The sequence below is a fragment of the Bacillus rossius genome, chromosome 11 (assembly GCF_032445375.1).
Source record: "Bacillus rossius redtenbacheri isolate Brsri chromosome 11, Brsri_v3, whole genome shotgun sequence".
Lineage (NCBI taxonomy): Eukaryota > Metazoa > Arthropoda > Insecta > Phasmatodea > Bacillidae > Bacillus > Bacillus rossius.
The window spans coordinates 57,442,326-57,466,860 of NC_086338.1; the positions used below are offsets into that span (position 1 = coordinate 57,442,326).

General features: G+C 42.1%; 2 protein-coding genes across 3 annotated transcripts in view; one reads left to right on the forward strand and one right to left on the reverse strand.

Annotated features, from left to right (window-relative positions):
• Positions 1–340: 340 nt before the first annotated feature.
• Positions 341–19,318, forward strand: LOC134537092 (alanine--glyoxylate aminotransferase). Of its 2 annotated transcripts, none has more exons than XR_010075924.1 (8): positions 341–597; positions 2,662–2,854; positions 4,471–4,636; positions 5,501–5,656; positions 11,642–11,737; positions 12,266–12,552; positions 14,269–14,470; positions 15,952–19,318. XR_010075924.1 is itself a non-coding variant. In XM_063377363.1 (8 exons), exons 1-7 carry the CDS (start codon positions 376–378, stop codon positions 14,432–14,434), a joined length of 1,248 nt encoding a protein of 415 aa, XP_063233433.1. In that variant the 5' UTR covers positions 342–375; the 3' UTR covers positions 14,435–14,470; positions 15,952–19,318. The 2 variants fall into 2 exon arrangements, 1 of the variants encoding a protein (XP_063233433.1); XM_063377363.1 differs by having other exon boundaries at positions 342–597; positions 12,304–12,552.
• Positions 17,192–24,535, reverse strand: part of LOC134537091 (dorsal-ventral patterning protein Sog) — a 121,210-nt gene continuing 113,866 nt past the window's right edge. Inside the window, exon 14 of the mRNA XM_063377362.1 lies at positions 17,192–23,145. Coding sequence (XP_063233432.1) covers positions 23,008–23,145 — 138 coding nt within the window. The 3' untranslated portion in view covers positions 17,192–23,007. The remainder of the gene's footprint in view (positions 23,146–24,535) is intronic.

Genomic DNA, 24,535 nt, shown 5'->3' on the forward strand with positions numbered 1-24,535 from the left:
TTAAATTAAATTTGCAAAAACTGTAAATAATATACGAAAATTAAAAAGTATGCAATTTTTCATCAAATGTTTTCTTATGACGTTATCACGTGAAATTATCGACCGTAAACCGACTTTAAAGACCCCCCCCCCCCCCCCCCCGGACTGCCGGACCACCAACTGGCTATTGGCCGCTGCAAGACAAGACGTACTGCTGGAAGGAGCGCTCCAATCATCAGTTTGATCTGCATAGTCAGCCGAACACGCAAACCATTTTTTTTTTTACGTTTTTATTTTCTCGGGGCGGGGTTAGAGTTCGAGAGATAAGCCTGCGCGCACGCTATCTCGCCGCCCCAACAAAACGGTTTGCGCGCGCAGCCGGGGGGCTACTCGAGGATGTGGACTCGGAGGCTGCTGCAGAGGACGGAGACAGCCTTGCGCCTCCAGCGGTCCGTGGCGATGCAGCCGTGCAGGGTGGAGCCCCCGCCTGAACTCTTGACCCCGCTGAGGGTCCCGGACAAGATCCTGCTGGGCCCCGGGCCGTCCAACTGCTCGCCGCGCGTGCTGCACGCCCTGAGTCTGCCCGTGGTCGGTCACCTCCACCCCGAGTGCACACAGGTAGAGCTGCGTCACGCTCACTAGCGACAAGTAGAGCCACGGAATTCTCGCGCTTTCATTTTAGTCGCAAGCTAGAATAGCACAATTTTGCATCTAAAATTCCAAATTTTTTCCGGACCCCATGTTCTAGAACTGAGGTAAGTGTGATGCATATTTTCGCCCCCCCCCCCCCCCCCCCCCCCCAACTCATGAAAACGTTCCGACGTCACTGTGCAGAGACGAGATTTTATGGTTTTATTTCGAGTCTGATTTCATTTTTAAAACGGAGGATGTCAATGTTATTGTTTCAATTTGTATAAAACCTGTTTTTATAACAAACTTCAGCAAAATAATGGTAAAATTTATAAGCAACATTTTTATGATAAAATAATTTTTAATAAAATGGTCTAAAACATTTAAATTCAGGACAATAAAAATAAATTAGCGACAAGTATAGCCACGGAATTTTCCTGAATCACTTTCAAACTGAATTTTCGCGCTTTCATTTTAGTCGCAAGCTAGAATGCATGCAAACCTCCAACACTGTCGCACTGCGTTGGAGGTTTGCATGCATTCTAGTAAGCGAATCAGGTAGTGCCAAATAACAAAGGGGAAAAAAAAGGTTCTTGCTAAGAAATCAACCAATGGGGAAATAAACATGGGTCGAGCACACCTATAACTTTTTGAATTCTATCCTGAGGCCAGAGGAATCCGCGAAATTTCCGGGACTCTGGCGATAGGTAGAGACCTGCATGGCCTTCAGGATACAGACTGCACATACCCCTGTACACTCGGGCAAGTAAACGCAAGTTCATAGGCTGCCGGCTTGTTGAGTCGTCTCAGCTGGTTCGTCCGTGATCCGATCCTTCCTTGCTTGAGGGTTTATAACTGGTTGAGATTCGTCCAGACGAACAGTAAGCCAATAGCAAAATCATCTAAGAGGTATATGTGTTTGAATTCTAGCACATCACCGGATGAATCCGCAAAATTTGCAGGTCTCTAGCGATAAGTCACACTCAGCTGGAATTTTTCCATCCTTTTTTTTTCTCTCGCTACAATTTCGATTTCGAGCTGTGTATTCATGTCTCATGATAAGTCATCCATCATCTTCCCAATACGTAGAGACCGGAAAAAATTTGCGGATTCATTTCGCGCATAGGCTAAAATTCAAATACATGTTGTATGTCCTTGAGCTGCTTGCTATTGGATGACTGTTTAACTGGAGGTCTCTGGGCCATTGAGAAAACCCTCTACCAAAGAAGTATCCAATTACAGAAAACCCAGTTGTGGCTGATTACAAGTCAGCATCCAATGAACTGGCGTTAACTGCCCGAGTGTACAGAGGACTGTATAGTCTTCCCTGAAGGACATTGAATACGCAAATTTTTCAGTCCCTACCGATACATCGGTGTGAAGATGAAGGAATTTTTATATTCAAAAATCTTACATCTACAAGGGGTTTGGACAATAATTACATTATCATTCTCAACATGCTTCATTGACTGCGTGATGTGTAATTTCAGGCAGGTGTAGTCATATGTATTTGCTTGCTTAAAGCACAATTTATATAATCAATTAGTCTGTTATTAAAAAAAGCAAAAAAAAAAAAAAGGTTTTTCCAGTGATGAGTTTTAACCATGTCAGGAATCACCTCTTCAGCTCATCAATGGAGTGTTCCACTATCGGGACTGAAAGGAAGGAGAATACGTATTACATATAAGCATTGAAATACCAGCTTTTTATAGGTACGTATTTTAAAACTTGGAATTACTTTATAATATGAACTTTTTAGTATTTTAAATTCTAGGGTATAAAAAAATTGCACATTAAACAATAGGGAGGGAGGGAGCTCGAAAATAAATATTTGCCCCTGGGCCCTAAGTTTCTCTTGACGGCACTGACTACAACGCATTTCTGAAGCCTTTAAAAATGTCGTTATCGAGCTACAGTGTAATTTAAAGCTTCAGTTCTTTAGTTCCAGTGCCGGGGTAGGGGACGGGGGATAGCGCTCGCTCCCGCAGGCCCGCGGGGGTGTGCACGGCAAGGCAGGCCGTGGCACTGACGCGGCTGCACGGGCGTGTGCAGGTGATGGACGAGGTGAAGGCGGGGCTGCGCTACGTCTTCCAGACGCGCAACGCGGCGACTCTGGCGGTGAGCGCGACGGGCCACGGCGGCATGGAGATGGCGCTGTGCAACCTGGTGGAGCCGGGCGACGTGGTGCTGGTGGTGGTGGGCGGCCTGTGGGGGCAGCGCGCCGCCGACATGGCACGGCGCTACGGTAGGCTCTCCTCCATGGTCATGCGCAACCAGCACAGACAGGGACGTCGGAACAGGGGGGGCAGCAGGGGCGAGTCGCCCCCGAGCTGTTATGCATGGGGGGGGGGGGGGGGGCGAGAGAAGCATTTCGCCCCCCCCCCTCCTTTTCCTAGAATAAAATGTTTGGTCCAAGTAGTATTTTTTTTCTCAACCAGTAGTTACAAACGTTGCATCGGTGATCACATTGATTTAGAAAAACCAAATTTTATGGTTGCCGACATACTGTAATATGATTGTAAATTCCTGGATGGTATTTTATTTATTTAAATTGTGCTGCATCTACTGTCAGAGTAGTATTTAATACATACTACGTCATCAAATTTCTGGGAATTTTATATTATTTAATATTTTGGTTCGGAAACCCATTAAATAGCACAATTTTGCATCTAAAATTCCAAATTTTTTCCGGACCCCATGTTCTAGAACTGAGGTAAGTGTGATGCATATTTCCCCCCCCCCCCCCTCCCCCCCAACTCATGAAAACGTTCCGACGTCACTGTGTAGAGACGAGATTTTATGGTTTTATTTCGAGTCCGATTTCATTTTTAAAACGGAGGATGTCAATGTTATTGTTTTTTAATTTGTATAAAACCTGTTTCTATAACAAACTTCACCAAAATAGTGGTAAAATTCATAAGCTAAATTTTTATGATGAAATAACTTGTAATATATTGTTCTAAAACAGATACATTCAGAATAATAAAAAATATTAGTTAGCAATTGTGGTTTGAAAAGGGATTCAAGAAGAGATGCACAATAAAACAAAAATTAAATTAATTTTTATGATTCATGCATTTTGGTACTTTTTTTTTGTCTGTAAATAATGAAAATTCCTTGAATTTCAGAGGTTAAAAGATAATTTTTTGACTTGAATTAAGTTTTAGTAAAATACAACTTAATTCCATGATATAACTAGCATTTTGGTGCTAGATGGTGTATTAACTTGCATTTAATATGGTTTAACATGTTCACACTTGTACATTTTTCATTTAAGTGGCCCAATTTCAACAAAATTAAAAAAAATATATAAATATGTAGGCCATCTTTTTGCTTAATTAACTGGCAGAATTGAATATTTAACATTTTTGTGCAGCATGGATAAGCAGAAAAAAAAAAGGAATAAATACTGAAAATTTTTGGGTTAAACAGCAATGCTGGGCTACTGCACGGTGTGTTCCAAAATAAATTATGAGAATTTCAAAAGGCTAACTGAAATTAAATGATTTTTTTTTCTGAAAGAAATTAAATTACATCACATAGCAGCCAATAAAATTGACTTGAAACCAAAAAAAGTTCCAATTCTCTTTATACACGCTGCACAAAAAAGTTTAAAATCGCAACTTTGTCAGGTAATCATGCAAAAAAAGTATGCAATGTGTGTGTGTGTGCCTATATATATATATATATATATATATATATATATATATATATAAGTGTGTATGTATGTGTGTATATGTATATGTATGTAAATATGTGTGTGTGTACATAATTTAGTGTAAGTTGAGCCGCTAGGAAGCCAGCGAGCTGAGCCGCGGGGAAGGTGGACATGAAGTGACCTCGGTGCCCGCCCGCCCCCAGGTGCCGACGTGCGGCTGTGCGAGAAGCTGCCGGGGCAGAACTTCAGCCTGCAGGAGCTGGAGGCGGAGGTGGCCCGCCACCGGCCCGCCGTGGTGTTCGCGATCCAGGGGGACTCCTCCACGGGCGTGTACCAGCCGCTGCAAGGGGCCGGCCAGATGTGCCACAGGTACCCTCGCCCTCCGTGGTCCTGTTCTCATCCTTCCAAACCTGTGCTTTCAGTTTCATCTGTCTTATTTTGCAATAATTGTTACCTAATTACTTTTTTTCCCAAACAAACTAGTGTCATTTTACTCGGGAGAAAAATAACAGGGGTGAAAAAAAAAAAATGTGTTTCAAATACCTACTCACATGTGTATCCGAAACCCTTAAGATGGATATGATATTAGAATAAATGATTCATTGGTTGGGTAGCTTAATTATATTTTTACAATCCACTTGCTCTCAGTATTAATTAACTAACTCTGTACTAGAATAATAAAATTAATTAAATTTTTAACTTTTAATTGATATGATTCGAGTGTTCTGTTTGATTTCACAAATTGCTCACTATGTATTTAATACAAAGTTAAATGGTGAACTAATTTAAAACTCTGGTACAGATTCTTGGAAACACTATATGCTGTAAGTATGTGCATTTCATATTTATCTTCATTTTTAGGTCATTAAATTTTCTAGTAATCGCTCAAAGTCTTACAGTTGGCAGATGCACGCATGAAGGACTGATCACCAGTTCAAAGGTTTGCCCTTAAGAGTGGCATTGCAAAGTACGTACAGTGACCTTTGTACTAATGATTCCGCCTGAAACCCTTAGCTTTAATTACCCACCATTTAGGTTATCACACATTTATATAAGACAATTAACTTTTTAATATCTTAAACTTTTTAAACATTGCAATTTTTACTCTCCAGAAATCCTCCTGTAATCTCATTTTCAAAATATTTTGTTATTAAAATTTGCAATCAGCGAAAACCCGTCAGTTCCCAAACGAAGCACGCACCAGCAGGGACGTGGCTTGTGATTGGTCCGCAGGTACGACAGCCTGCTGGTCGTGGATACGGTGGCGTCCCTGTGCGGCGTGCCGTTCCTCATGGACGAGTGGGAGATAGACGTGGTCTACTCGGGCTCCCAGAAGGTGCTGGGGACCCCGCCGGGACTCGCACCCATCTCCTTCAGCCCCCGGGCCGTGTGAGTGGATCGCCTTCCGCACGACCACGTTCAGTCACGACTCGAGTGTCAGATACTGCTGGTTTCAGATCAGGGCACAGCCAAACCAGGGCCACTAGGGCCACAGGTAGTCGAAAGTTACTGGATCTCTGCGTTAATACTGACGTCGTCCGGGCCTGCGGCCCCTTTGAGCCCGATATGACACCGCCCAACCACCGTTTCAGTTCAAACCTCCCGCTCGTGCGTGCGTGTGTGCGTGTGTGTCTAGCCCGGCAAGAGGGCGCTTAGCTGCAGTGCGCCGCACCCCTAATTTGCTACGTTTTAATATTATTTGTAAACCCTTTTTGTTTTCATTCGTCTTTGCCCCAGTGTTGTGCAATTTACTTGTGTTTTCTGTAATTTAAATAGGTTACCTTAAATAACTATAGACGTTGCCCGGGCGGACCCGAACAGGCACGGACTTGGACGAGGATAGGAATGCTTTTATATGAATTATCATTAAATAAGTAAATAGTAACAAACTTTCCATTGTCAGTAATTTTTATATATTTTTAATGTTTATCTGTAATTTACTCAACTTTCGCCGGGGCACGGAGTCGTAGAATACAGTAACGGTAATTGTGTTGGCGCGAAGGGCGCCATGTTGCCACCTGCGAGCGATGAGCTCACCCCAGTCCATCTTCATCACTGACCGAGAGCAGACGCGCCAGCACCCCGGGGACCTCAACCTTTGTTCATCACTGACCAAGTAATTTCTGTATCGTTAATTCTTTTTAAATCGCTTTCGTTCGTCATCCTCGGGGCAGCTCTCGGTCAGCGGGCTGTTTAATTAATTAATTGTCTCAGTCGAGTTTTTTTTTCATCACCGTGTAATAAGTATACTTTGCAGCATGGCCACGTGTGTGGACCATGCCCTCACCTAAACCGATTCGTGCCTCAGGCTTTTTAACCGTGTAATGTGTAACGTGTAACGGGCGTGTAGAGAGACGTGTTAGTGAAATTAAATCTGGAGAATAAATATAAAGTGAGTACTTATTTAATCACGTGGTGAGTGAGTCTAGGAGTGTGGCGTGCCCGACGCCTAGAGCGGGCCAGGTCTGGGTAGCTAGGATAGAAAGGGCTGGTAACTCGTCCCCACTTGGGCTACGTCACGCCCTGAGTGAGAGACTCCGCCGGGTCCACGTGCCCTTCCACGTGGTGGCGCCCATAGTTAACATCTCGAAATCACCGGCAATGCGCGATCAGCCCTCAAATGGCGCCCAAGAGCGTGGGGCGAGTTACATCTTCCGCGAAAACCAGACCTGTACGAGCGTGTGAGATAGGCGGTTGTTACGCGGAGCGCGCGGAACTAAAGTTCGCGCTGGAACTATTGTTCGCGCGGAGCGCATAGCGGGACTCTGGCGCGCCAGCCACGTGATCAGCCAAGCGCACGCTTCCAGGAATCCGCGCACAAACAACGGACTCCGAGCGCAGTAAGTAACACAGTGCTGATGTGTTCGTGAGGACTGTTCGTGTGCAGAGTACCATGTGCGTAGATATGTATCCGTATCCGGACGAGTGTATCGGGTGTTACTTTCCCCGCCCGAGTTGGGACTTGCATGGCAGGACCGCCGCCGGATACGAGTGTGGCTACTGTACGGAGTACCGCATACACGGCGTGACGAAATGTGGAGCTAGGTCGTGTCCCGGAGGTAGTAGCGAGGGATACCGCTGCCAGGAATGTGCCGGCCTGTGGCATCGTGGCTGTATCGGCGAACGTGAATGGACCGTACTGCGCAAGTTTTTTACCTTCACGTGCGCACGGTGCACTGCCTACCTAGCCACCCAGGCGCAGTACGAGGCAGAGACGCTGGAAAATCCTCCACGACACGCCTCGACGCTTCCCGAAACGCCGACGCCGCTCACGCCGACACCGACTCCGGTCACGCCGACACCACTCACGCCGAAAAAGACGCCGCTCACGCCGACGCCAACCACGCCGAAAACGACTCCGCTCACGGCGACGCCAACCACGCCGGAAAAGACGCTGCTCGACTCGCCGACGCAGCCCGTGCCAAGGACGCCGCCCGTTGCCGGAACGTCACCGCCGCACCAAGCCGACTCCTCACGCACGACGCCGACCCCAGCACCACGAAGGTACGTCCTGACGTCACCCGCACCGCCACGTGTTACGTTACCGACGCCTACCGCTCTGACAAAGACGCCCGTCGTCCTGACGCCCACGCCCGTCGTCCCGACGCCGACGGCCGCCGTCCCGACGCCCGCCGTGCCGACGCTCATCGACTTGACGTCTCCCGACACAAGTCCGATCCCGCCGCCGCCTGCCACACTGCGTTTCGCCGACCTGACGCCACTCATCCCGACTATGATGACGCTTGACTCGCCGAAGCCAACCGAGCGACGCCCGACAACGACCGTCCCACCGCAGTCTGCCACGCCGTCCAGCACCCGCCTCGTGTCGGAGACACCTCCCGACGCCGGAATGACCTCGCCACCGCACCGAACCGCCGTCCCGACGCCACCAAGGTCATTTCCGGCGAAACCCGCATTGTCTCCGCCACACGACTCGCCACGGACGCCTCCAGACTCGACGCCGACGCTTCGTGTCACCTTGTCGCCACCACCTGGCTTCGACGTCATCCGGCCGTCGTCACCGCTACCAGAGTGCGCAGTCGCAAACAGGACGCTTTGCGACACGATGTCCAGGGCCATGACGCCGAGACGCCTGAGCGCCGCCCCGCCGCCTGGATTTGCTCCTCTGTGCCCGCCTGGCTTCGAGGCACAGACGGATGAACCGGACCGAAAGAGACGGACGCGCGCGACGCCGACGCTGACGCCGCCTACATGCCCACCTGACACGACGCCAGAATCGACCGAGGCGCCACGACGCCCGATTCCGACGCCGATCGCCGCAGTACCGGAACACCGGTCAAGTGCCCTGCCGCACGAGACGCCACCCAAATGTCGCAAGTTGGCAACATTGGGACGCCGCACCGTGAAGAGTCGCCTGAGCTCCCTACATCCGCCTGTCGCGATGCAGGTCGACGCCACGACGCCGGGACGCCCGACCGTCCCACCGCCGAACGTGACCGTCACCCGGACTTCGACACCTGTCACCCGTCTGTCACGACGGGCCGCGAAGCGCCCGCCTGTCGGCGAGGCTGAGCCGGGTCGTGCCGAGCGCCGCCCGCGCTTGCTGCCCGCCTGCCACGAGCCGCCTGACCTTGGCCGCCGCCGCCCCTGCCGGCCGGCGCCCTGGCCACCGCCACGCTATCACACGCAGCAGCCGCCGCAGCCGCAGCTGACGCAGATTTGGGGCTCGGGACAACTGGTGGGTCACCACCCACAAGGTTAGTCAGCCAGCGCCCATTCTGTCCGTGTGTATCGTCCTCCATAGTGTAAATATTGCTCAACTGTCATTTTGTAAACATTGCTCGCCGCCATCATGTAAACATTGCTCGCCCTTCCATCGTGTAAACATTGCTTGTCCGTCCGTCATGTCAACATTGCCACCTGCCCGCACAAACATAAACATCAACATTGCCACGTGGGAGTGCGCGACGTAAACACCACAGGCAACGCCCCCCAACCATCTGTCAAACGGCGCTGTCATATCGGCCTACTTTCGGAGGGGGCAATTGACGTCGTCCGGGCCTGCGGCCCCTTTGAGCCCGATATGACACCGCCCAACCACCGTTTCAGTTCAAACCTCCCGCTCGTGCGTGCGTGTGTGCGTGTGTGTCTAGCCCGGCAAGAGGGCGCTTAGCTGCAGTGCGCCGCACCCCTAATTTGCTACGTTTTAATATTATTTGTAAACCCTTTTTGTTTTCATTCGTCTTTGCCCCAGTGTTGTGCAATTTACTTGTGTTTTCTGTAATTTAAATAGGTTACCTTAAATAACTATAGACGTTGCCCGGGCGGACCCGAACAGGCACGGACTTGGACGAGGATAGGAATGCTTTTATATGAATTATCATTAAATAAGTAAATAGTAACAAACTTTCCATTGTCAGTAATTTTTATATATTTTTAATGTTTATCTGTAATTTACTCAACTTTCGCCGGGGCACGGAGTCGTAGAATACAGTAACGGTAATTGTGTTGGCGCGAAGGGCGCCATGTTGCCACCTGCGAGCGATGAGCTCACCCCAGTCCATCTTCATCACTGACCGAGAGCAGACGCGCCAGCACCCCGGGGACCTCAACCTTTGTTCATCACTGACCAAGTAATTTCTGTATCGTTAATTCTTTTTAAATCGCTTTCGTTCGTCATCCTCGGGGCAGCTCTCGGTCAGCGGGCTGTTTAATTAATTAATTGTCTCAGTCGAGTTTTTTTTCATCACCGTGTAATAAGTATACTTTGCAGCATGGCCACGTGTGTGGACCATGCCCTCACCTAAACCGATTCGTGCCTCAGGCTTTTTAACCGTGTAATGTGTAACGTGTAACGGGCGTGTAGAGAGACGTGTTAGTGAAATTAAATCTGGAGAATAAATATAAAGTGAGTACTTATTTAATCACGTGGTGAGTGAGTCTAGGAGTGTGGCGTGCCCGACGCCTAGAGCGGGCCAGGTCTGGGTAGCTAGGATAGAAAGGGCTGGTAACTCGTCCCCACTTGGGCTACGTCACGCCCTGAGTGAGAGACTCCGCCGGGTCCACGTGCCCTTCCACGTGGTGGCGCCCATAGTTAACATCTCGAAATCACCGGCAATGCGCGATCAGCCCTCAATACGTACAATATAATGGAAATGATTGGTACCCAAATGTAATTGAATAAATAAAATGAAGTAAAATTACATAATCAAAAGGACTGATTTGTTATGAAATAAAAGTACCATAAAAGAATAGAATTTCAATGATTAATGCTTGAATTGTAACTAAATAAATCGAAGGAAAGAACTTAAATGTGTGGAAATGTTACCTAACTGTACATATTAATGTGAAATAACAGAAATAATTTGAAATGATACAAATGGAAATTAAATACATCCACATACACCGAAATGAATCGGAAACCTATTACAACAAACAAAACCACTTGATACAATACAAATAAAATGATTTGTTCCCAAATGGAATTGAATAAATAAAATGAAATAAAAATTACAAAAAAAAAGCATCAAAAGAACCCATTTATAACGAAATAAGTGTACTTTAATAGAATCAAATTTCAATGATTAAATGCTTGAGTTGTAACGAAATAAATCGAGGGAAAGAACTGACATGTGTGGAAATGTTACCTAACTGAACATATTAATGTGAAATAACCGAAATAATCTGAAACAAGTTCCCCTTGTATCTACATTTTTGTTTCACGTCCTGTCATTATTCCTCTTATGACATTTATTGCTGAATACACTGCATTCTTTACTTGTTTGTCTGCCAATGCCTGGGCTCGGATTCATTGCCATTACGCACTCACGTCAACATCTTCTGGAGGGATACAGTCACAGAGAGAGACTGCTGTTCTTCCCTTCTCTCATCCTGGCCGTGACGATTGCTGACTGGCTGAACCAGCTCCGAGCTCCAAGCTTTCCAGTCCAATGGGAAGCCAACAATTTAAACAAATATTTTCATAAATCGCTGCTTTCATACATTTCCGATGTCTCGAAATGTCACCATACAAACTATGGTTTTACCTGATTTTTAGAAGTAGTAGATTTTAAAAATAATATGGACAGTACCTACAGTAGCATAAAAAAATGGAAAAAATGATTAATTTTATAATTTTGAACAGACAATAAAGGATAGGTGCAAACTGGAGTAAATAAAAGGCTTGTTATCTTGCCATAATTTTTTTTAGTTCTCAATTTTTATTAGAATTATTATTGAGGCACGCTGACCGCTAACAACCTTTCTGGCCCAGAATATGAGTATTTTCTTTAAACTCCAGCTACACTGTGGATGTGTGGTCTACTGTGAAACAATGAGTGATGTAAGTCACACACACACACACAGAGTAATTCAGAAAGCTGTTTTGCCAATGATGTCTGTGCTGCTGTCCAGGGCGAAGGTTGAGTCCCGGAAGAGCCCGCCGTCGGTTTTCTACTGGGACTTGAAGCTGCTGGGGAACTACTGGGCGTGTTTCGACGAACCTCGCAAGTAAGTTTGGTAATACACATAAGTACAGTAGATACCCATATTTCTGAATATTTCTTAATGAGTTGGAACGATAAACTTTGCGTAGTGAAGTCAGAAATGAGAAAAACCATAAATAATAAAATTAATGTGTAGTTGTGGTAAGTGTGTGTTATGTCAAAAATAAAAAAAAAAATACACAAGAAATAAAAAATTAAACTATGGTGCTGAAACATTCAACTCTTTAAATGTTCGTTTCACAATTTTATTTATATAATTGCATATTAAATGGCAATATCTTGGGGAATGATAACATGATAGGTATGAAGGAAAAAAAAAATTACCTGTTAAATTTTAGAGGTTATCAGTGTTGAATTTTTTCTAGTTTACTTTATTTCCTCTAAAATTTTTTTTCCTTGAATATTGAATCCTTCGAACACTAAGGATGCGATATGGTATTTGAGGATGTGAGGGTTTCCCTGGTTTGTTGTGATGATAAGCAAGTAGGTACTAACCCTGGTCAGTACACGCCTACACTGGAGTCTCACCCAGGGGCGAGTGTGGCATCGGGTCGCCGCCGGCTGGCGCAGGTACCACCACACGGCGTCCTCGAACCTGCTGTGCGCGCTGCGCGAGGGCCTGGCGCAGGTCGCCGAGGAGGGGCTGCAGGCGTGCGTGGAGCGGCACGGCCGCTGCTCGGCGCAGCTGTGGGAGGGGCTGGCGCGGCTCTGGCTGCAGCCGTTCGCCGAGGGCAGCGCGGCGCGCCTGCCCACCGTCAACGCCGTGCGGCTGCCCGAGGACGTCGACTTCCGCGCGATGCAGGAGCACGCCGCCAGCAAGTGAGTGCGGCCGTGCCGTCTCCGTCAGTTCCTGTTCCACTTCGAGTCAACAGGAGATTTCACCGAGTTTACCCTGTTTTTCCTTCTGTCCGACCAAACATACTTTACGTGTCTTATCAACCAATTTTGCTAGATAACATAAAAATACAACACTAAAAATTCGTTTGGAAACACTTTTCGACCATACATAACATGTCAAATTTGGAAATGAAATATTTTCCCAAATATACAGTTTCCACTGTTACGTATTATTTCCTTCAATAACGTACAACAAACACAGCCAGTCTGTAACATAATATCACAGTATTCCATCAAACAAAAAAAAACTGATTGTGTCCAGGTGAATGACTATCGACATTTTTGTCAATTTCCCTATGTTTTCCAGTTTTTGAAGGACAACTTTTTTTTGATTCCCTGAGTTTTCCCTGTCTGTGGTAAACCTGTTTAATGTGTCACGGCAGCGAGGTAGCTGTCACAAACCAGGTGCATTGTGGTTGGGATCGCAAGGAACCATCCCCACATTTTGCCCGGAGTGATTTGGAAAACGTGGTAAACCAAGATTGGCATGGTCGGACCGGGATTCGAACCCGGATCCTCCAGAGCGCGAGTCCTGAGTCCCACCTCTGTGGCACTCCGCCCCATGTTCATCCTGCACAGGGCTGAAGCCGGTATCTTGTCCAGTAGAACCATTAAAACATTTTTTATGAGTACGGTTTCTTTTTGAGTTTTAAAAGAAAATTGCCACACTAAATTCTCAGGGAAAAGTAGACTCTTACAAGTCCAACTAAAACATTTTAAAAATTTAACTAAAACATCAAACAATTGACCCAAGAATAATTTTTCAATGTCAATTACATAAAAGATAAAAACCAAATGTAAAATTTTCAATTTCTTTTCTCGAGCAAAATCATTACTTAAAAATTCTGCGTGCATAGGTTTTAAGAGTTATAAAAGACCCACCACTCCCCGGGATTTAAGTGTGACAACCAATTTTTTTCTTTTAAAATTCAATAGTAAGGAAAACTTACAAAAAAAAAAATTATGTGATGGTTGAACCACAATCCCAGCTAACGACCCTGCAACCTCAGAGTGTTCTTGAATGCTCTTCGTGCACAGACCCCGCTCGGGAGTCTGGTTTGGTTGTCCTGAGGCTCCGCGCGGTCGTGTCATTTGTAGTCATTCTACTGAAACAAGTGGGTGAAATCTTTGTGCCGTTACAAGAAACACAGGTATTTTATTTATAATGAAACATGTATAATTTCTCTTCTTTCATAATACCTGTATTTACAGGTATAATAACTATAACTATTTTTGAGAATTTAATGAGTCAGTTCTTTGCCACAACAGACTCTACACCATCTAGCATCAATAGCAATTACTTATAACCCCCTCCCCCCCTACCCTCACAGCTTATTAGGGATATTGCTAATATGATCAAATTATGTATTTGAAGCATAACTACTGTCTAAAACTGTTGGACTATTTTATTTTAAAAAAGTATGTGTTTTGTTATTTTTTTGTTTATTGTTCATTGTTGCAGCCAAGTATGGCTCTCAGTATGGACTGACATTTGAACCAGAGCCAATCAGAATCAATATTTAATTTAAATATGTTTAAACGAATTGTTGGTTGTCCCGAGGCTCGGCGCGCCATGTGCGTGCCCAGGGGGGGGGGGGGGAGACGTCTCCTGACCGCGTGCGTGCGTCTCCCCTCCAGCTACTCCATGGAGATCGCCGCGGGGCTGGGGCCGACCGCCGGCAAGGCGTTCCGCGTGGGGCTGATGGGGTACAACGCCACGCCCGGCCGTGTGGCGCTCGTGCTGCGCGTCATCGAGGAGGGCCTGGAGCTCGCACGCAGCGCGCAGATGCCCTCGCGCCTCTAGCAGCTGCAGCTGCACCTGGCAGCCCACTCAGTGCAGGTGCGACACGAGTGTGATCAGAGGGACACAACATCTGTGGCCGGGGACCGAGAAAAATTTGCGGGTTCAATTGACCTGCAGGATGAACTTGTTTTAGATTAATTTATAACAGATTTATTTTATCATAAAAATGGAGCATGCAAATTCACTATTTTAGTGGAGGAAGTATTAAAAAAAAAATAGTATTTATAAAATGAAAACAATAATACTGAAATATTCTGTTTTGAAATCGAAATTGGACTGAAAATAAACCCACAAATAGAGACAGGAAAAATTCGCGAGTTCATTTCGCATGCTCGGTCAAATGCCGGTCGCTTGTTCGGCTGCTGTCTTGTGGAGACGTCCCATCGTAGCGGCCCGTGATTCGTATAAAGCTTCGGTCGGGTGTTTTCTTATTGTCATCAGAGTCATCCAGGTGAGTTGCGAGCCGATGGCAGAGGCAGCACTGAGGTATAACTAGGTATTTGTATTTTATAGCCTATCGCGAAATGAACTCGCAAATTTTTCCGGTCTCCATTTATATGGGTTTATTTTCAGTCCAATTTTCGTTTTTAAAAACAGAATATTTCAGTATTGTTGTTTTAATTTTATAAATACTATTTTTTTAATACTTACTCCACTAAAATAGTGAATTTGCATACTCCATTTTTATGATAAAAAATAATCTGTTATAAATTAATCTAAAACAAGATAAATTCAGAATACAAAATATTAATTGGCTAACATTTGTGGTTTGAAAGAGATTTAATAAGAGATGCACAAAAAACCAAAATATATACATATTTTTTTATTAAACTTTGATTCACTTTGGTTCAATATCTGTCCAGAAATAATTACACTCCTTGAAATTGAAACACACAAAGATTACTTTTTTTGTAATTTTGTCACTTAATTCCATGATACATTTATCATTATCTAGATGATTGTTTTATTTCACTTCAAGGCCTACATATCATCGTTGCAGATACAAAACTTCATGTCAGTTTGGGTGATTTTTCAATCTCAACAAAAAAAAAAAAATCATTTAACATTTACTCACCAATACAGTAAACATGAACAACAAATACTACATGTTGTACAAGTACAAACTAAAGCAAAACAAAATTCTCTTTGCTAAAACAGTAGACCACAATTATTGGTTATTTAAATCATTTTTAAAGGGTTTTAAATCACTATTATTTTTTCCCAACTAATCTTTTGCCAAGGGCAAACCCTCTGGTTAATGGATCGGTCTTTAGTATTTTCCAGTTGTCCTTTGTTGTAGAAGTGACGTTACCAAGGGCTAATCCCCCACTAGACCCTGTTGTGTTGCAACATCCCAACATATCCAACTCGCTCCCGGAGTGGTTAAACCTCTCTCAAACGTGTGCGCTTGTGTTCCTTACTAATTACGCAGAATCGGTGCCATGTTCCCTTGATTAATCATAATTGATATTGCTAACTTCCTGTTAATGTCTCAAGTGTGTGTTATTCCTTTCCAGTGACGAGAACAGAGCCGTGCCTGGACTTCGCGGGGCCACAGTATTTTGGAGCGGCCGTTCCAGGGGTCATGGGATATCGAGTAGTCTCCAGAGAAAAATAAAATCTATAAAAAAAAAAAGATGGTTTTGCTTATTCGTCTTGAGAACTCTATACACCACAGGTATGTCTGTAACATAAGGGCTGGCATGGGCCCTGCAGACACCCTCGCATTCACGTAACTTCAGAACACACCCCGTTCCAAAACAATTTTTATGAACTTTTAAACTGAAATTAACTGCCATAAGTAAAGAATAATATTGTAAAAGTTTATTTGTTTGGTTGTAAAAATAATTTTGAAGGATTAATTTGGTTCTCCCTCGGCACGGTTTCACGACTGATCTAACGGCCGTTCGGTTTGGTGCACAGACGCCTTCCCGCGGCCAGTGTGCAGTGCTCAGCCCGGTCTCTTGCGATCACTGTCCGAGGTAGCGCGCTCAGTTCACCCTGAGGAAATCAGACATCAAACCTTTGAGGTGCCACGGTGCTTTTCTTCTTGTATATAGTCAATGATTTCCTTTCTGTTGAAACCAAATCAGATAGCACAGGTTCTGGATTCATCCAACTGTTCATGTGTCACATTTAAGTTATACTTTAGCTATTTTTTTTCTTTTACGTTGGTTTTCTTATTGTTCTGGAGTAAGCAAAACAAAGCTATTAAAATAAAAATATTTTCGCAGTCCACGCATATGTAGTGCGTGGATCCAGAGGGTGTTTGCCATTGTGGGCAAGATGCATCATATTTTACTGTCGTTTCTTTACTTTGTGATCTTGCAGCGGTTTAGGGGGGGAAAAGAGGCAACTCCAATACCCAAAACACCTACATAATGTCATCTGCCATAGCCGGACCGATCGTCTTCTTCCACAAACACCGTGTTCATCAGAACAACTTTACACACGTGGTAGGGAATTATGAAACTGATATGGAAGATTTCAAGGCAGAGGTGGCTTGTAGACTTCCTCTGAGTGTGCATCTCTGGTCCACTGCGAACAAATCACCATAAGCCACATCGGTGCGCCACAAATTAACTGAATATCCACCAAGAGTCCTCGCGCTTGTTATTTTTTATCATAAATAATTTGTCTGTTTTGTTTTTCACCTGGTGCTAGATAAGGCATTCTTCCAAGCACATTAATTTGTATTTCAGTGCAAGATTAGGACTGTAAAGTTGTAAACAATGAGTAAATGAAACAATTTTAAAATTGAAGGTTTTTGTTTTTAATGTCCAGTATTCTTCAATACATACAAGCCAGTATTACTCATAGCATAATACATTAGGCACATTACAGACTTGCTAAGCATGAGCATAAACAGTATTTTGACAATCCCACTCGACGTCTCACGTGAACGTTATACATTCCTGCGGGCAAATGACTGCCCAACTCACGACGCAGCAAACATGTTTAAACTTAAGATCTTATGTTAGTGACTACTGTAATACTTATACACTATTAAAAATATGTAATACACCACATTACAAATAATTAAGTCATATAACAACTGCATAATGTACACAGGATAATGAGCCTCTCCATTTTCAACTTTGTCCATAGATATGATGCTCAGTGACATTAGTTTGTTCTCTACAAATTACTTTCACCAAAGAATTGTGCAATTTCAAATTTAAAAGTCACCAGCAGATTATATGTTACTCAGCACAGGAGCATAAACTTATGCTAAAATTATTTATATTTTTTATTACAATGAATAGTTAAATTATGAGTAAAAAAACCATGAACACATCCTTTAATATTAAGAACACATTATTTATACTTTATTAAAATCATATTAATAGTTGCTTATCAACCTGACTTGGAATTTAGCTTCAAGGTGTTAAAAAAAAATTTTTTTTTGCTTGCGAAAAACACGGCAATAAATGTCACATTGACAGATATTTCACCTAGATTCTTTTGACGGCAGACTATTCCAAGTTTACGTTTGTGGCTTGCAGCAGGCTGAACTCTGTGTGTGATGAGCTGGATCTTCACATTGGTCGGATTCTGCAACTGGACCACAGTTTAGATGCATTCCAGACGTCTCTTAGCATCTTTGGAGGTGTTTCACACATTCCATTTACGCATCAAATCACATCTAATTCAAAAACTTGGTCATCTTGTCGTTTAAGGGATGTAATGTTCATTCATTCAAGATTTTTGTTTCCAACAAATTATATATTTTCTTGAATGGAATTTTCATTAATATTTTAAAATAATTTTTGTACTTCTGAAGCAAGTCCAAAAACATAATCTTATTTCACATGTATCAAATAAATGTAAAGTCAATGGATTAAATTCAAATGATCAAATTAAAAAAAAAATGTTGCTGGTGTGATAATATATTATATCAATGTGAACAGACTGAATTCAACGGATCAAATGGGAAAAAAAAATTGAAAAAATTGACGATGTAAAAGGTGTTTTGCATGTCCTGCTCAGCCCTAGATTCACTTCGGTGCCGCTAATATCCACGTGGGACTGACTTATTGTTCTTTCTGTCCAGTGCGAAACCAATCAGCCGACCAATACCTCCGGCCTCGACATTTCTATAAGGCACAGCGCCAAATATTACAATAACAAGACAGCAAGTGTTTCACAACGTTCACTCATGGCAACTTGGCAGTCTTACGTAATGTGTTGTTAGGGAATGGAAAAATTTTGTGAATTAAGCAACCTTCTAATCTCCTTCATGCTCGAGATAGTAAATTTATTTGCCACGAAGACAGTGTTGCTCTACATCAGTTTGCTAATGACTAATTCCCTTGGTGTTGCAAGATTTTTTTATCAGGGTTGGCATCTATCAAATGCACATTCATCATCATTGGCTGATTTTGCTCTTTTAGTACATTTAAGTTATGTGTGCTACTGATTACAACTTTTAATTCTGGTAGTCACCACTGACTTTCTACAGTCTCTACAGTCTTGTCATTTACGCCACAATGAATATTTAATGCTTGCGTTATAAAATAAATTCATATAAATGTGCGTGTGATTGGAGTCAGCAAATTAATTCACAAATTTCTCCCAATAATGACGAAAGACATTACATCAGTTTTAAGTTGATTTTAATAAAATTTAAATTTTATATTTTTCATATGAACCAAACTAAAAAAAAACTGTATGAAAGTTGGTTTTAATCATTTTTTTTATATTTTAAAACTTTAAACTCGGCAAATGTGGCAACAGTAACTTAATTTGTAGAAATTCCACAGGCAGCGCATCATTGTACACTAACAGGTACGTGGTGAGTATTTAAAAAAAAAAACAAAAAAAAAAACAATCAAAACATTTACACAAACATGCACATGTAAAATTTAAAAAAAAAATTATATATATTATTATACTGTCTCTGCACTAACAAGCCAATTCAATTCTTTCTACTGACATGCTTAAAACTACAGTGTGCAAAAAGTGTATTTAATACACATCCTTACATCTCAAATAGGTACTTCTAGACGGAAAAGTTGATAGTTCAAGAGTTGTGTGCAGATAACAAGATGGACCTTCAAAAATTAAATAATTAGGATACAGAATGTGCATGTAAATTAATTAATTAAGTCGGAAAGAAAGAGAGGGGAAGGAAATAATGAGATTAATTTCTTCACCTATGAGGTGGCCTTAGCAACCGTGGCCACAGACGACCAGTCAGAGTGCAGTTTTACATGCAGTCCAGCTTGTGTAGAACCTCGATGTACAATTTAAGAATAAATAAAAAGATAAAACCTATAACTCAGCAGGTCTGATGCAAAATACAGCAGAACACTGTCGTAGCATTTGTGGTCACGTCTTTCGCCTGCATTTTGCAGAGTAAAGGATTCCTTTGTGAGTAGAAGTACGGAAATGTCGCAGATTCATTTGGTTGCAAGCTAGAATGCAAATCTCCACGCTCTAGCACTGTGTCCATGATTGAACTGCAGTTATATGGACACGCCCCTTCGAGACAATGAAACCATTACAGATAGAAGAGAAGTAAGCCAATCAGGTATGTCACAAAAGGGTCTCACTTAGACATTGGCTGATGGAAAAGCAAACGTTGGTTGAATTTCAGCCTGGCGCCAAACAAATCCGCGAAATTTCCGAGTCTTTAACCCATGAGAAAAAACATAAATTTTGTGCGTATGTATTACATATAACATTTTATTCTTTAACATTTCTTACTTATAATATCACTTAATCAGCCTTAAAGTACTATGAACTATGAGCAATGCATGGTGCTTGTCATTGAACTGTCTATTAAATAACATAAGAAAGAAAGAAAATATTATTCTTAAAAATGTACGTATCCTGCTCATAAAACTTTTTCTTCTTGCTCCTAGCAGGTGAATGTTATAACAAGGTTCAAGATTAACCAAAAATAATAATCTGGCAATTCTATGTTCTAGGTAGCAGCTTCTTGTTAAAACCACTGAAATACTACTTTACAATATGTTTTTTTTGAAGAATGATAACATGCTTGGATACATGGATAGGTTTGTAATCCAGTTAGTCTCTACATGATGTTTGTATGATTTCAAGTTAAAAAGTTTCTTTGATTTCACCAACTTTTGAAAATGAACTCAAGTCATGTAATGTTCTTTATTATTGAAAAACCATTTGTCAGCTGAGGTTATCTAACCAATAGCATCTATTGAGTGTTTATTAACTATCAATAAATAAAAATAAAAACCAACTGAAATAGGATATTTTGATAATTTTTGGATAAATTTATGATTTTTAGCAGTCTTCTTTATTTTCTCCTCCAAAGTGGTCAGCTATTTAAGAAACTGGAAATATATTTCTTTTATTTTTTATTAATAAATTTGTTAGCTATAAAAAATTGTGACAATGTGAAAAGGCACTTTAAAACTCAGAATGCCACATTTAAATATCCAAAATACATAATTACATAGTTACAAAGAACTATTTCTTACCATTTTTTTGTAGTCACAATAAATTAATATTTTATTCAATAGTACACATATTAGTGACTTGTATAATTAACAAAATATTGTATTTTTTCTCTTGTTTTTTAATTACAACTCTAAGTGACTCAGTGTGTAAAAGCATGGACCACTATTCTAGTATGAAAAATATACTACTGTAAACAATTCTCAAAAGCATGTTTTTGGAAGACTCCAAAGTGATAAATATAATTTTCACGCAGAGATATTTGGCACGTAATCATTTTTTGGACAAGAATTTAATCAAGAGATTCATAACATTTTCTAGAACATCACAATGATGCAGCACTACCAACCTCCTAGAAACATTACAACATTATAGCCCGTCCCAATAATACACACAGATTTAAATTGTCCTTTGTTATGATAAAATAAATATTCTTATAAAATATTGTAATGCGTTACCAAAGACAAAAATTTAATTGTGCTGGTACCTACTCAGCTAGATAATGTATTCTAAACATTTTATCAAAAAGACAAGTGTGTTATATATTAGAAACACTCAAATCTCAACCATATGGGTACACTAGTGAATCATAGCACTACTTCCTACTTCAAAATTTAAATCAAAGAAAGGCCACATGTCATAAGTTTTATAATTGCATACTTCTAGAATATAAAGAAATTATATGAAACTCAGTTAACATTGTCTGTCTATTGTAGCCTCAAAGTTTTTAATACTGTTATCTACTTTGCATCTGTAAATCAGAAACATACAGTTATGCATACACACAAAAAAATAATTTTAAATGAAGACTAATGGTAGATAGACTATTACTTTCCAGCCACTCTGTGAAAGTTCAACAGAACCGTTTGCAACGTACAATACCAATAAGTACATTTCATTAATTATGCTGTGATTCAGCAATTCTTTGTTATTAGCTAAGCACAACGTAAGTATAGTATTCTCTAGTCTTAACAACAACTTGGTGATTCGGTGCTCGAGATTACTGATTTACAAATGATCAACAATCTTTCACAGGTCACCTTACTCAGCAAGAAAAACACGTTACGTACATTTAATTGTCTCTACAACTAATGCTGATCTAATTTGTTACTGTTACAACAGACTTAGTAATAAATAATATAGAAAGAGTCTACCGATTACGTTTATAAGCTTCATTTTTTTCTCAGTCTTCTTTGGTTTAAAGGGTAACAATTACTCTCTCTCTTGCTTTGACTTAACCCCAGTGCATACGCACGAGGCACCAACATACACAGTTCCGGATTGTACAAAAATATAACTTAATTGGGAATTCTCTTGAAAACTGCCTAAACACAGACACAATACATATGTACAGAAAATAACTAAGTTGTATGTACACAATCATGAGTGATATGTGGTTTAGTGCTTGGAAAATATACTCTCGGTGTAACTCAAGCAAACGCTCATCACCACAAAAAGTTTATTTACATGTTCTGCAATAAGTTAAAAACAAAAATTTAAAAAAATGCAGGCAAAATCTCAGCACAAAATGTATGTACAAATGCAAATTCCTACAAAATCAGCCCGTTCCAAACTATGCAGCTTCCTTAGAATACAAGGCCACTTCCGAATCCTTGTTACGTGACGGATGCATCTGCGACAGTGGGTCATAGACAGCCTCACACCATGCAGAACTGCTGTTGAAAGAAACAACCGGGATAGTTAACGCGCTTCATGCAACTGTAACTTTACCGTACATCCCAAACATTTTGTGTTTAAAATCTGCAGACAGCTCTATGATTTCATTGCAAGGAACGTTCTCGAGCCAAATAAAAAAAAAATCTCTCGGGCACACGCAACGTTACCGCAAATCACAAGAGTTCAGCCTACTCCCTTGAAACAACCTCTAAAAGTTTGATAACTGTACAACGCCATTTATTGGTGTGTCGATTCACATTCCACGATATGACGATGTTCCGAGTCTCTTTCCCGGCTCCAAAAAAAATCCACGCGTCAAGAGTAAAAAAAAATTTTAAAAAAATTTACAAGAAACATTTATTCTGGAAGGAATTTCTGTGAAATTTATTTCTTTGTGGTGATAAATATCGCTTTTTTTCCCCCCCGTGGAGAAACTCTGCAGTGCAAGCGGCCGGCCTTCAACTGTTGGCGGGCGGCTTGTGGTGTCTCCTGTGTCGCTTGCAGAGCGGGCAGCAGTCGTCCGTGCCGTCGCTCGCCTGGCCAGCACGGCAGGCTGATCGCGTGCAGCGCTTGCGCTCACACCTCGTCTTGCCGTCCTGCGGGCAGGCACAGCCGCGCCGGTGAGCCCCCTCCTCCCCACCGTCGCCACGAGGTCGCACACGCGCTTCCGTGCTCTCCCACAACCACTCCAGTCCGTCACAACGTGCCTCGAGCGAATCCTCCTCCAACGCCCCATGGTCCGTGCACTTGCGTGTTGGCCGATACGCGGTCAAGACGTTAATTTTAAATAATTTTTTTTTTTACATTCGCCGTTGCTAGATTGCACTGTATGTCACAGAGGAAAACAAAAAGAACAGATGAAGAAATATGAATACAGAAAACACACAGGAAAAATCAGCCGATGTGAAATGCTAAACGTATCGACAGCGCTGAAAATTCCGTAGACGGAATCAGTCTGTGCTGTGACGTTTTCCCTGACCATTTCCTTCAAACGGAATTCTAGCAATCGCATTTGTCCAAAAATAATTATTTAAATAAATCCTCCCCCCCATCACAAGACCATGGGATGTTTTTTTAAAATGAAAACCACACGATACACGTCGGGGAAATTGGGAACGACTCGCTCATGGCCTAAAGTAATAAAACCATATCAACATTTCCTTGGATTGAGTCAGGGTACCATGGAAAACTGAAATCACGATGTCTGATTGGGACTTGAACCCGGGTCCTCCCAAATAGGGATACTCCTGCACCACTGCCAATCCCAAAACGTGACAACGTAACCGACACATGTCACTACCAAATTTATCTGACACCACCTTATATGGGGGATGCCACCTTACATGCATACCCGTGGTCAGACCACTCTTCTCCCATCCCTGCGATTGAGGATTCAATACTGTCTAGGTTGAACGAGGATTGTCTGCAAATGGGCAAAAAGGCAGTTTTTGCATTGAACCAGTAGGTTTTCTCAAAGTGCTCCTATTCCCTGCTACCCCTCCCCCCTCCTGCCCGCACCTAAATCCAACCTTACTTCATCACCCCTTATCATCTCTAATGTCAGGACAGTTAATACAATTTTTTTTACAGTTTTATTTATACCACAGGGTTATTTTCAAATATACAAGCCAAAATTAAACGTAATACAAAATATATCTACTATGAACAAGAGTATGACTATTTTTATGTTAGAAAGCAAAAATAAATAAATTTTTCAGATATAATTTTATTCTCTGTTTATAGATTATTAATTGTGTGACTAAAAGTAAAGTGATGCTTTAAAAAAATGCAAATTAGCAAAAGACTTCTAGAAATTGAAATTTCAGGACTTTCAACACATCGGTGTTTATTTAGTTTGTTTTTCGTGACCACTTTTAGTTTCCTTCCTGTTCGAAACTTCATGAACTGTGAACACACTGCTCACACACATACAAACTCTTAGGCCCATTCCACAATGACACGGAAACGGAGACGGAACACGGAAAC